This window comes from Thunnus maccoyii, chromosome 2, assembly GCF_910596095.1.
Source record: "Thunnus maccoyii chromosome 2, fThuMac1.1, whole genome shotgun sequence".
NCBI lineage: Eukaryota > Metazoa > Chordata > Actinopteri > Scombriformes > Scombridae > Thunnus > Thunnus maccoyii.
The window spans coordinates 10,412,245-10,425,224 of NC_056534.1; the positions used below are offsets into that span (position 1 = coordinate 10,412,245).

At 40.8% G+C, this 12,980-nt stretch overlaps 1 protein-coding gene across 2 annotated transcripts; it reads left to right on the forward strand.

Moving 5' to 3' along the window:
- The first annotated feature begins 170 nt into the window (after positions 1-170).
- Positions 171-11,933, forward strand: si:ch211-14k19.8 (uncharacterized threonine-rich GPI-anchored glycoprotein PJ4664.02). Of its 2 annotated transcripts, XM_042391038.1 has the most exons (11): positions 171-914; positions 2,045-2,428; positions 2,876-4,894; positions 4,982-5,070; positions 5,158-5,216; positions 5,883-6,046; positions 7,312-7,477; positions 7,582-7,773; positions 9,118-9,339; positions 11,325-11,484; positions 11,574-11,933. In XM_042391038.1, exons 1-11 carry the CDS (start codon positions 872-874, stop codon positions 11,646-11,648), a joined length of 3,573 nt encoding a protein of 1,190 aa, XP_042246972.1. In that variant the 5' UTR covers positions 171-871; the 3' UTR covers positions 11,649-11,933. The 2 variants fall into 2 exon arrangements, with proteins under 2 accessions (XP_042246972.1, XP_042246981.1); XM_042391047.1 differs by lacking the exon at positions 9,118-9,339.
- Positions 11,934-12,980: the final 1,047 nt, after the last annotated feature.

Consider the following 12,980-nt stretch of genomic DNA (forward strand, 5'->3'; position numbering starts at 1 on the left):
TGTACATGCATTATAAAGGGATCCTCTAATGTCTAGGAACAGGAGCAATGATTATGGCAAGAAAAACCTATTTCACTGTTCATTTGGTAAGCTGACTTTTTTTTTTTTTTTTGAGACAGACTTAAAAAAAATGTGAAACCCATGAGGCGACAAGTGGGGTGAGGCTTGTTTTGGAGTAATTCCGCCCCTATGTGGCCAAAAACGGTTAACACAGCTCTACAAATGACCTCAAAGTGCCAAATGACAGCTACTCGGGTGATGGTGAGCAAAAACAAATGAGCCCATCCTGTTTGGAGTACCGGGTCGTGGCTGTAGTTTCCAACACTCATCATCTAACACAAACAGTGGGGTGTACATGTAAAAGCGCTAACGAACTGCCCCCGCCCTCATGTCTTCATGCCTCCTGTGGTAAAGGTTTCCTGTGTAGCGTTTATGCGCTGCGTAAAAACCGACTCCTGCCGTGACCGCTGGATTCCTTCCTCTCATTTTTGGACATGCCAATTGATCCAAACGACCGCACGGAACAGCCTGGAGGCGGTATGAACCTCTCCCCTCACCCCCACACCGTCTCTCTGTCCAGCCTTCTTTACAGGACACTCTGTCTGGCACACGTGTATCTAATTTAGGTGACTCTGCGGCGCTGCGCCCCTGACAGCGCAGAGGTTTCCGTTAGAAGGAAATGATGGAGAAGGAAAGTTTCTGACGCCTCTCCGTTTCGTTGGGGGACTGTCCACAGGAAAACTGGAGATCATTTTCGCCTTGCTTTGTTTGCTCGTCCGCATCATAACGCACAGATACTGTAAATCTGGAAAAATCTGTATGGATTTGGGATTAATACGGTCTTCGACACTGAAATGTCTCAGGATTGGAAATGCAGCTCCACGCCTGTCTGTTGCTTCTTATTATCACAACAGGTAAAGAAGTCTGTCAGTCAGAACTGAAAACTGCCATAGATGTCATTGTATACTCATTTTATAGTCAATGAACTTTGTATTTGGCAAATTATTTCAGTTGAAACTGCTATAGATGTCATTATCTGCTACTTATAAATAAGGTTAGGCTACAATAGTGCTTCTCTCTTGTCAATAGATTGATAACCTCTAGCCCAGTGGTTCCCAGCATGGGTTCATCAGATGATTAAAGTGAGAAGAAAGAAGTAGAAAAAGGTCTTTTACAGAAAATTAGGTTTATTTATTTCTCAATTTCATTTGAATTTCAACACCTTTTTGTGCTTCTAAAAATCCTTCAAATGAGATGATATGAGAATGAGAAAGTCATTTTCATAACCTGTAATGAGGCGTCTCACATAGATTTTGATTATTGATTTTGATTTGAAAGGATCAAAAGCCAGAACGGGCTGGGTACCACTGCTCTTTCAAGATTCAAGAAGCCTGTCACATAGTAACAGAAATTCCTCCTTGACAGTCAAAGGTAGACAAATGTAACAATAACAATGCTAAAACTAGAGCTGCAACGATTAATCGATTAGTTGTCAACTATTAAATTAATCTGCAACTATTTTGAGAATTGATTAATCGTTTGGAGTCGTTTTATAAGAAAAAAATGTCTAAATTCTCTTGTTCCAGCTGCTCAAATGTGAATATTTGCTGGTTTCTGTAGTATTCTGTGACAGTAAACTGAATATCTTTGGTTGTGGACTGCTTTACAGGACAGAACAAGACATTTAAAGATGTCACCTTGAGCTTTTGGAAAACATGATCAACATTTTTCACGATTTTCTGGCATTTTATTTATCAAACAACTAATTGATTTAACAAGAAAATAATCAACAGATTAATCAAGAATGAAAATAATCGTCAGTTGCAGCCTTATATGATATGAGAATGAAAAATCCCTTTTTAGGTTGAATTGCCCACAACTCATAACCATAATCTGTGATGAGGGGTTAAAGGTCAAAAGCCAAATAAGGCTGGGAACCAGTATAATCCCTCTAACTGATTAAACTGGTTTTCACCACAGCATTTCACAGAGGTGTGTTCGAGTAATTCCTTCTCTTACAAGCATCTTTTTTTTCTTTCCCCAGATAAAACATTGGCCTTGCCGCACCGCCAGTGTGGTGGAAATGTCACCCTGGACCAAGAGCCTGCTGGTAACATCAATCTCACCCTACCAGGACTTTTTACTGAGACCAACAGGCTCGACCCAATGAACCACCAGACTGACCAAACCCTGCCTGTTTCCATTTGCACTTGGATGTTTGATATTCCTCTGGGTCGGATGGTACATTTAAAGTTACTGTGGTTGGAAAGTGGTTCAAGCATATCAGTGCGCTGTGTTTGGAATGAGGAAGATCAGGTCTTGGAGAGCGGGGGGACTGCCCTGCTCTCAGGCTGTGACAGAAACAAAGCTATCCTCACTTGGACAGGAACAAGACACTACTCAAATGCAATTAAGCTGTCCTATTATGGTGAGAAACTGCTACTCAATTACCCGGGTTAATTTATTGAGTCTCACTTGCCTGTATGTGCACCCTGATCATGAGAGTTTGATCTAATAGTGGTAATAGCATTTGGATTGGGCTTGTTTTAGAGCTGTTTTTACTTATGTGTCATGTTGTTGCCTTAAAGGATATATAAGAAGAAGAAGATAAGAAGTGTAGTGGTGAAAATATTTTTTGTTTACAGTCGAAGAAGAATGCTATGGTTACTTGGGCTGCATGGCGAGTAACTGTGGAAACAAACTGTGGAAATGTATTGTTCATAATGTACTGAGAGCTGTAAATCTGTCAGTAGGAAAGAACTTATCACATTTACTGTGGTGTGACAGACGTAGAGATGTTATGTTGTTGTGATTTCCACTCTGTCTCTCCTCACCCTGTCCCTCTCTGTTTTCGTGTTTGTTCCTGGTCATCCAGTTCAGGAAGATGAGAGGAATTCCTCGGAGGACCACACCAGCCCACATTCAGATCAAGACCTTGCGCATTGGTCTCAGACAGGAACCAGCTTTACAAGCGCTGCTCCTGTTAGGCAAGAGGTGGTGAGAGGGACAGAAGGGGGCAGAGGTCGCCTCTACGAAGGTCTGGAGTCGAGCTCTGGGCCTCAATCTGTGTCTGGTCCCTCTACTCTGGACCAGGGGCTGAGGCACCCCACCTCACCCCTGCCGGGACTCACTGTGGCTGGGAGAGCCGATAGGGAAACTCTCCCTCTTCCTGAGGAAGAACCAAACAATGGAGCGGATACATCTGGGGCTGCTCAACTCGCTGATAGTCCCATGTCTGCCAGAGAGAGAACACACCCCTATTTTCACACACAGCATACACTCAGTACTGACACACTCTTTCACACAGCAAATACAGAAACAAGCTCTAACGACGAGTTCCCTAAAACCCAGGTGGCATACACGCTGACAGATTCAGCAGTCAGTAGCTCCAACACCATGCTTGGCACAGATATGCACATATATACTCAGACAGATATACACACAGACAAACATAAAACTACACAAGCTCACCCCACTGTGTCCAGCTCCAGCGTCCTTCCTCTCACCTCCTCTCCCCCTGACCTACTTTCCCTGACATCTAGGGAGAGTGGCACCATCCTAATCCCACATGGTGGAGCTGTTAGTGGGGCACCCGTAGAGAAGCAGCCCCATGCCTGGAGGATCCAGCGAAGCACCTACAGGCTTAACTCTGATCTGCTATCCGCCATCACCCATGACCCTTTACAATCACCTCAGTGGGATGATTCAAGCAGTGCAAACACTGATACTGAACCTACTGTATCATCAGGGAGCCCCAGCAGGACGCATTCATCCACCACCCACATCCCAAAGCTTGACTCTGTTGTTGGAACTGTGGCAGCGTCATCTCATCCAAACATTAGTCGAACTGACTCATTTGTATCCGCTGCATCAGATGTTTCCAGTCAGACTGTGCCGTTTGAGTCCACTGCTATGTTTGAAAACACAATGAAGCTTCACACTCGTCACACGTCTGACCTGGATTCAGCTTCACGGACTCAAACAAACACTCTGCAAAGCACAGAGAGCCTCACACACTCGCCATCTCATCACATGTCATCCCCATTCACACAGACAGGCAAAGAAGACACGCAAACAGCAACACAAAGTACACAAAGAAATGTTGTTAATGCATACATGACTACAACCTTGCCTGATATCACCAAAGCCGATGACTGGATTTCAGGTTTCACAGATTCGTCTTCTACACCCAGAGCACCGATGACATTGGGAGATGTAGTCCAGAGCTCAGCTGACACGGGAACTAACACACTGGATACCACTCAGACACACTTAAATGAAAGCTCACCCACACACAAGTCCTTCCCGGCAAATTCACAGACTCCTGTTCCTTTTTTCCCATCTAGTACATCCATACACTCACCTACACCCGAATACTCGCTCCAAACACATGCTACGTTTCCTGGTACAGCCATGCCTTTGAGCTCCGCTGCCACTGAATCCTCTGCGCACACAGAATTCGTCGACCCCAAAACCACAGCTACACCTGCACAAACATCAACTAAATCTACATCTACACACACGCATCAAACACATATCAACCTGCCTTTTCCCTCCTCTACTATTGTCCCTGCTACACATAAACAGTCCAACAACTATATTACCACCACGCATACTGCTCTGTCCTCGTTCACAACCGAAAACACAGATTATGAACATGGAGATAGAGAGGTAGAAGACAAGTCTCGGCAGTTGCCCCCCCGCAGCACAACTGCACACACTCCCACAGCTGGACCTCCACAGCAACCCCCATCCTGGACGACCCCGCATCCCAGCCAGGAGAGCCATTTTGCACACACACCATCTTCTTCGACTTCTGCACCCACTTGGAGCTCCACAACGACTCAGACACCCAAGTTCTACATTGTGCCAGACCAGAATGCAGCCATCAGAGGTATTATACATGTTTGTGTGTGTAATGAAATATCCAAGTTGTGTGTTCAAGCTTGTTGTAAAGGGATGGTTTGCTCATTCTGTCCAGTGGAGTCAATTGAGCTGCTGCTGCAGATTATTGTGGAAGAGTCCAGATCAGCTTTTACTGCTGGCTTGGAGGAAGATACGGCTGCCTGGGTGAGACACACACACCAGCATTCATGCACACACTACTGTAATAAGCATGTTACTTGTATAAAGTTCTCACTTCCCTGTTTATTTTAGGTGGAGCCCTACCTACTGAGAGCCTCAGGGTTCAGTCGGCTGCTGGGAGTCTGGAGCAGGTGAGGTGGTTTAGAGAGATGGAGGAGGGATAGTATTCAGTGAATAGCTAGCTTGCAGTCAGCTCCAGTTTGTGCCTCTCATGTATTACCATTACATTTGAGTCACAGAGCGAAACATCAGATTTTCCAAACGATAAATACCTGGTGATCTTTGAAAAACCGAGAGGGTCAGTGAACAACATGTACCACTGCTCTGAAGGTATTTCCAGTATCCTCAAAGACATTTTTAACCACCCTGATGAAAAAATATTCCAGAAATGACATACAGTATGTCCTTGCTCTTTTTGTTAAACACATGCAAAATGTTATTTTTTATGAAAATATAAAATAGTTGAAAGAAACATTAATATATACCAGTAGCAATGACATGTTATTTCCATTCACTATTTTGTTTGGATTTGGAAAAAGAGACACAACTTGAGAAACAGGTTAAAAATCTTTGTCATTGTGCAGTGGATGGAATATTTTTTTCATCCAGATGGTTACAAGAGTTGGAAAATACTTTCAGAATTGCAGTCAAATGATCTTCTGGGTTTTTCAAAGATGACATGGTATTTATTTTTTTGAACAGGATGGCAATACATTAGAACAAACTACGACTAGTTTGCAGTAGTTTGTGTGAAAAGAGGCAAAGAAGGTGAATCTACTGTTCTGCTGTTGTTCCAGTGGCCATGCAGTGCAGAGTTTGGTGGAGTTTAAAACCAGCGGAGCTCTGCAGTGGCTCAGCATCACAGGACCCACATCACTGTTGGAACTAACAGGACTAGCTCAGGCTGTTCGTGAGGGAAGGACCTTTAGATCATCCAAGATCACCAACATCACGCTGGGAGGTGAGCCTGAGTTGAGATGTCCTACAGACAGCTGACAAAAGATTCCTAACATTTGGAGTGGCCGAGGAGTTAAAGCCGGAGACTTTTGTCACACATCGTTCTCCATCACTTTCCTCTCATTTCTCTACTGTTGGTTCTCTGAGAAAGGCATAAAAAATGCCCTAAATACTTAAAATGCCAGGTTAGTGGTCCGCAACTGAGTGGAAATTCCATTCTTAACCTGGTTAGTCAATTAACCCAGTTACAGACAGACCCATGTAAACATCATAACTCAGTTAGATAGACTCAGTTATGTTTGCAATCCAATATGTGACTAATCTCATTAACATCTCTGGTTTACTCAGGTATTACTCACATGCTACTGTGACCATGTTCAAACATCTTACTCCTTTCACTTTTGGTGTTTGTCATCTGCACAAATTCACACTGGCACAGTTCTGATATTGTCAAAACACATGGTTATATGAGGAATGAAGTGACCTCAGCCAGTTATTTTTGTGCTGTTTGCTGTTGAACAAATCAGGCTGATGGGTCTATTCTGTTGGCAGATTATTCAGGGCAGTAGGGACACTATTTGGTTGCAATATGAACAGTATGAACAAAAGTCAGCAAACTCTGCATGTAAACCTGGTCACTGACTTGCACTAAATAGACTTCCAAAACATGTATTCTTATTATTTTGTTTATTAATTTTCTAGCACCCATCGTCTGCAATGTTTTTAAAGTTAGTTTTAACATTGACATGTATGCAGACACAATGAAAGGATAATTTTGGCAATATACTATATTTCTGTTATTGTCATCAAAGCCCCTGAAAAGACCAAAAAAAAAAAAAGAATGTATTCTACTAGCAAGTATAGCCTATTTATCTAAACCTGATATAGCCTATTCCTCTGTGCCATACACCTTCACTGTTCACTGTGTCCAAAATCTATTAACTATTAAAAACACATCCCATCACTGAAAATAGTATCCAACAAAAGCACTATTCACTCCTGTTTGAGTAACGTTTACTAAAAATGACAGAGACCAGCTGTTTTAGGAAATATCTTTACCTTTTTTAAGAGTGAAACTATAAATCTATGACTTGTTTTTAAAGATTTACATTGGTACTGTACGTATTAATGGGCGTGAGAGTGAGTGCTACAGATAAACAAGAGAAGTCAAAACCATAATATTGGTTTTGAGCTTTTTATGGGGTTTGTTGACAATAACAAAAGTGTAGAATAACACCAGCTGTATCCTTTATCGTGTCTCCCATCCAGGTCTGCAGGGTGATGTGTGCGACTGGTTACTGCAGTGCCCAGCAGGCTATAAATGTGTGTCCCAGCCTGGCACTGCAAACTATAGCTGTTCCTCTGTCTGCCACTTTGATTACTGTCACCATCATGGCATCTGCACACACCACCCAGGCCAACTTCCAGTTTGCCGGTGAGAACATAACACACACAGAGGCATACATGCATGAATATTCATTTTGTATTACTCCGTCCATCCAAGAAAGTTTTGTGCATATATTTTTGTTTGTGTATTAGCTGCCTTGTAGGAGAGGACTTCTGGTACATGGGTCAGAGGTGTGATGTAAGGATGACTCGAGCGCGGCTCGTGGGCGCATGTGTTGCCATCTTACTCATCATGGTGACCGTCATTGGTGTTCTAGCCCTTGTGGCAGTACGACGCTACCGAGCCATTCTGATCCAGGCCAAAGTGGATCAGACCCGGAGCAGGTACTCACTCACTAACATACACATGTATAATCATAGCTTACACAGAACCTTTAATACAATCATAAATACTCACAATGGTGATATATATATATATATATCAACATGATTAGATGTTTAGATGATGATGTATTAAAAAACAATATGTGGAAAGTTAATCAGATGGTAGACTGGTGTTTGTGACCCATTCTGAGGGGACCTTAGAGTCCCTAGTTTCAAATCTTCTCTATAGTTTGGAAAAAAAAAATGTCAGTTATTATCATATATAATATTAGAGTTATATTACAGTTTAACAGTAAAAGCATAAGCGAACATCCCTGCAACTGCCATCATATTTTGATTCTTTTACATCCTGATTGGTGCGCAGAAATACATGACACACACACACGCGCGCACACACACACACACACACACACTTCAAACCAGCAAGAAGAGCACAACAGACAAAAACACAAAAAATAGAAATCTCTCATGAAATAACCAAAACTCTTCTAGCTTTGGCAGAAAATGTTGTATTTATACAGGACCCCATCGCTCAAAGTAAGAAGCTGATTGAGAAAACATGTTTTCAGGGCCTTTAAGTGTACAGTAATGATATAATAATAGCCTTAACATGACTCCAGAACAGGAATGATCCAATTGTGTTTAATGCTGATAACACAGAAGGCTGAAATGAGATCACCATAAAAAGAGTACTGAAAACAAGAACTGTGTACACAAATTGCACTAAAGGTGATCTCCACTAGGTGTCATAGTCTGACTGCCAAACCCTATCCTGTTGACAGAAGCTGTGCTGTAGACTCTTGGCAAAATTACATTACTCTTAAAGCTGCACTAGGCTATTTTTGTGTTAAAACGTACTTGTCATCCGAGCCTTAATCACTAAGTGGGGCTGTAACAGAGGCAAGACGTTATCCACTTTAACGTTGACGCTGTAGTTTCATCCTATTGCCTATAAGATATTCTAATATTGGGTATGGACACAGACAACAAGTCCAGGCAGGAAGTGATACATCTGAAGCTAAGCCTTAAATCCAGATTTGTCTCTTAAATGGATGGGAGTGAGCGTTCAGTCCAGAGAAAGTTGGTAAGATCAGAGCTTTACTTTCTTTAGCAGGCTTGGTCAACAGGAGAGCATAGTATTCAGTTTACTGAAGTAATTTTACATGACATGCCACCAGGTAATGGCAGCATAAAATAAAAGGTTACCTTTCCTTTCCATCTGCTGATTTTTGCTCATTTTTCTCCAGTGAGACTTTCAAAACTGGCATAAAAATTGAAGCAGGTACAATAAATATTGTATCCTATAAATATTTAACCTCACATTATGGTTTGTTGTGTGCGCAGCTATCGCAGGTTCAACCATTTTGATGAGCTGTCAGGCCGGTTCTGGTTACGTTCATTAGCAGGATCAGCAGACTCACTGGATAATCCTGCTTTTACACGTTCCGATGAGTTACTGCACCTGCGGGCACTCGACCGCCCCTGCTGTTACCACGACGACACGCTGTCGCTAGCCTCCACCTGCCCCAGCCACGGAACACACATCAATACAATTTACCCCCACAGGTACACACACACACACACACACACACACACACACACACACACACACATCCAGTATCAAACATGAACTTTTTGACAGTATCAGAACGTTACAGCGATTGATCATGCAGAGAGTAAATATCTGTCTGTACATCGGTCTTCTTCCATCCATCTGTTGGTCGATAAGAAAAACTTTCACTTGGGCCATTCATGCAACTTAAAACAATACAACAGTTAAAGTCAGCAACAGTAATTTGGACAATCAGTGCACACAACTATGTGATGTGGGAAATCAATAATTATCTACTAAAATACAAATCATGCTTTAAAATACAATACGTCATCAGAATTTCAGTTATTTGTTGTCATCAGCTGTCAAATACATACTACAACAAGCATGCGATGTAACACATACATGTGCCAGTACACTTAATACTGTGAAGGGTACACCTTATAAAGCAACATCAGATTTAAGAGATAATCACGAAAATGTTGATCAAGATTTAAAAAAAACAAACTAACAAGCAAGCTAAAAGCAAGCCCCCATTCTAAGGTAGATAAGAATTAACCTGCCTGTTGACAACTGTGAAGGATTATAATATAAACAGGTTGGTTTGATTCCTCCAGGTCTGCCTGTCTACATCCTAGACCCTTCACTGCTGCACAAATATCCAATATCCTGTTAGCCTGACTACAACATACAAGATAATGACTATAGTTAGCAACAGCTGTCTTTTAATGCAAATGTTAGATGCAAAAATGATTTTGTTTCCAAAGAAATCCTAATCTGGGGTTCCACAGGAGTTCCATAGACACAATTTAGCCATTGACAATTTTATATCACTCAAAGAGAAAAATTGATAATGCTTTAAAATTGCAGGCATGAACTTGAACCATTTTACTGACTATATTTATGGATCTTTTAAAAAATAAGTATACCTTACCTGCATTAATTTATTTTTTTGGCCACTTAGGGGCAGCAGAACAATCTGTAAACATAACACTGACATGGTATCACACTATAAAGATGATATGGCTCACAAGTTAGCAAACTTGCTTTTTTACACATCCACCACACACATATCAACATCAGCATTCACTTGAAGTCATTTTTCTTGCCACCTGCTGAATTTAAGTCCAATATTCATCTTTCATTGAGCTCCTTTGTGGTCTCCTCCAAGTCCTGAATTATCTGGGTCCTTAGCTGCTATATGTTCCACTATGTTCACCAGCTACTCACCAACTTTGTCTGTCTGCCATTTAGAGATGGGCAGGTAGTGTATGGTGGGTTTTTAGAGCTTTTTTAGCTGAAAACAGCTGCCTGCATCTGGAAGCAACGTTTATGAGGGTGAGACTGAACCAAAAATCAAAAAAGTAAAGTTGTGGTCTGTAAAACCAAATGATGAGCTGAAAAGTGCTAAAAAAAAAAAAAAAAATGCTAAAAAGTTCTGTAGAGCTGAGTTGGGTGATAATTATCTTTAGGTTTGTCACTACAAGCAACACCTTTATTTTATACAAAGTAATGTCATCCAGTGTTAGTATATAAATATTGATTAGAACCATAAGGATTGAATACTTTATTTCATCGATACAAAGAAAAACAAGCAATTCAGGTTAGGTGAAAGAGTAAATAGGTAAAGGTAAGGTCAAAACACGGCAATAATTGTGTGTAAATAACAATACATCAACTTAATGTATTATTGATTGAATTTCTTGATTGTAATTACAATATTGACCATAAATCATTCAACAACTCAAATAAATGTGTAAAACACAGTTAAAGTTTAAATAAAGTGAAAAAAATGTAAAAACAAACAAAAAAAAAAGAATAAAACTACATTGCTGACCCTCTCCTAACCTTTACTCTTAAACTTTTACTACTCAGAGTTTCCCAAAGGTTATTTTGACAAATTATAAATGTGTATCTGTAAATATTGACTCATACACACATACAAAGACAATGCCTGTGTAACCCTAACTAATCCCTTGCATCTCTGTATTCATTGCAGCTCCCAGTATGGTTGGAGGGGGAGCGAGATGAGCATGGGGGATGGTGTGTTGGACTCCGGTAAGGCCAGCGACCTTTCAGTCTGTAGCTGGCCAGTGGAACCCATTCAGTGGACTCCATTTCCACTTCTGCAGCAACTGGCCTCACACAGGACACCCACAGTGAGTGTCTGACTATGTGTTAGATAGAGAGAGACACAGGAGAAATATGTATTTGTTGCATATGATGTGTTGTTCCCCTATGAAACCAGGTGAGGGTGAGAAGGCCACGGTCCTACTGTGAAGGCATGGAGCTGGTAGACCTGGGGAAGAGTTGGACTGCATGACTCGCATAAAGAAGAATTAAATCTGTTCTGACACTGGTATTTGCAGTCAAATCTTCTTGTTTTGTAAATAAATAAAAATAGTAAAACAGTGTAAATGTGTGTAGGTTTACAGTATATAATTTTGCTGAATTGTCGTTACATTTTCCAGTTTGATTTTACAATCTGTTTCTGATATGCTCATTCTGATGTTATATTGTAAAGATATCAAAAAACAAAGAATATGAAGGCTGTCTAAATGTCTATGGCGCAGTCTTATGTAATGCTTTAATAAACTCAGGGCAAGAATACATGTATTCAATTTTTGGGGTTTTGGTGACTTAAAAAAAGAGAAAGAAAGTCCTTGTGCATCTAAACATACTGAGCTTTCCACTGAGGTAAGTTTATTTGTAAAGCACATTTCATACCAAAGGGTGCTTCACACAATGCTTTAAAAAATAGAGAAAATACAGCACTAACATTAAAACATAAATTAGATCATTAAAAGTAAATAAAAAGATAAAAATAGAATTAAATACAATATGGGTCACAAATGAGTGCTTAAAGAAATACTTCAACAGTTTGGGAAATACGCTTACTTGGTTTCTTGCTGAGCCTAGATGAGATGATCAATACCACACTCATGTATATAAGGAATATGCATATATATATATATATATATATATATATATATATATATATATATATATATATATATACATACACACACACACAGGAATATATATGGGGAATACAAAGTTACAACCAGAAGCTAGCTTAGCACAAAGACTGGAAACGGGGAAAAAGCTAGCCTGGCTCTCTCCAAAGGTAACCAAATCAGCCTACCAGCAGCTATAAGGGTCACGAATTAACATTATATATACATTATTCTATGGCATGTAAAATAATGACGTGGGGTGGCCGTGGCTCAGGGGTTGTCAGCTCTACTGCCATTGGTGTGTGAGTGTGTGTGTGTGTGTGTGAATGAGAGGTAAAAAAGCACTTTGTCCATTGAGGTCGAAAGGCGTGATATAAGTGCAGTCTGTTTACCATTATTTTATCCTTACAACAGTGTAAAAATTACATTGTGGTTTTATGCAAGGATATGTGCTGGACTATTTCTTGGCCGTGCAAAGTGACTCCCTGTAGTCTTGTCATCAAAGTGAGGTTGCCAGATAACCAACAGAGAGTCTGCCCCAGCCACTAAAAAATTTGGCCAACAAACAAGATATGACGTTCATTTATTGAGCTTTAGTGGTGGTGGAAGGTGGATTTTGTACCTTTGGACAAAGCCAGGCTACCTATCCTCCTGTTGCCAGTCTTTATGCTACACTAAGCTAACTGGTGGTTGGCTGT

Bases quoted from the DNA above. Each gene is read 5' to 3' on its own strand.
- si:ch211-14k19.8 (XM_042391038.1), top strand. From the start codon at position 872: ATGCAGCTCCACGCCTGTCTGTTGCTTCTTATTATCACAACAG. The intron at 6,047-7,311 runs GTGAGCCTGAGT...TCTCCCATCCAG, and splicing joins CACCAACATCACGCTGGGAG to GTCTGCAGGGTGATGTGTGC. The intron at 9,340-11,324 runs GTACACACACAC...TATTCATTGCAG, and splicing joins AATACAATTTACCCCCACAG to CTCCCAGTATGGTTGGAGGG.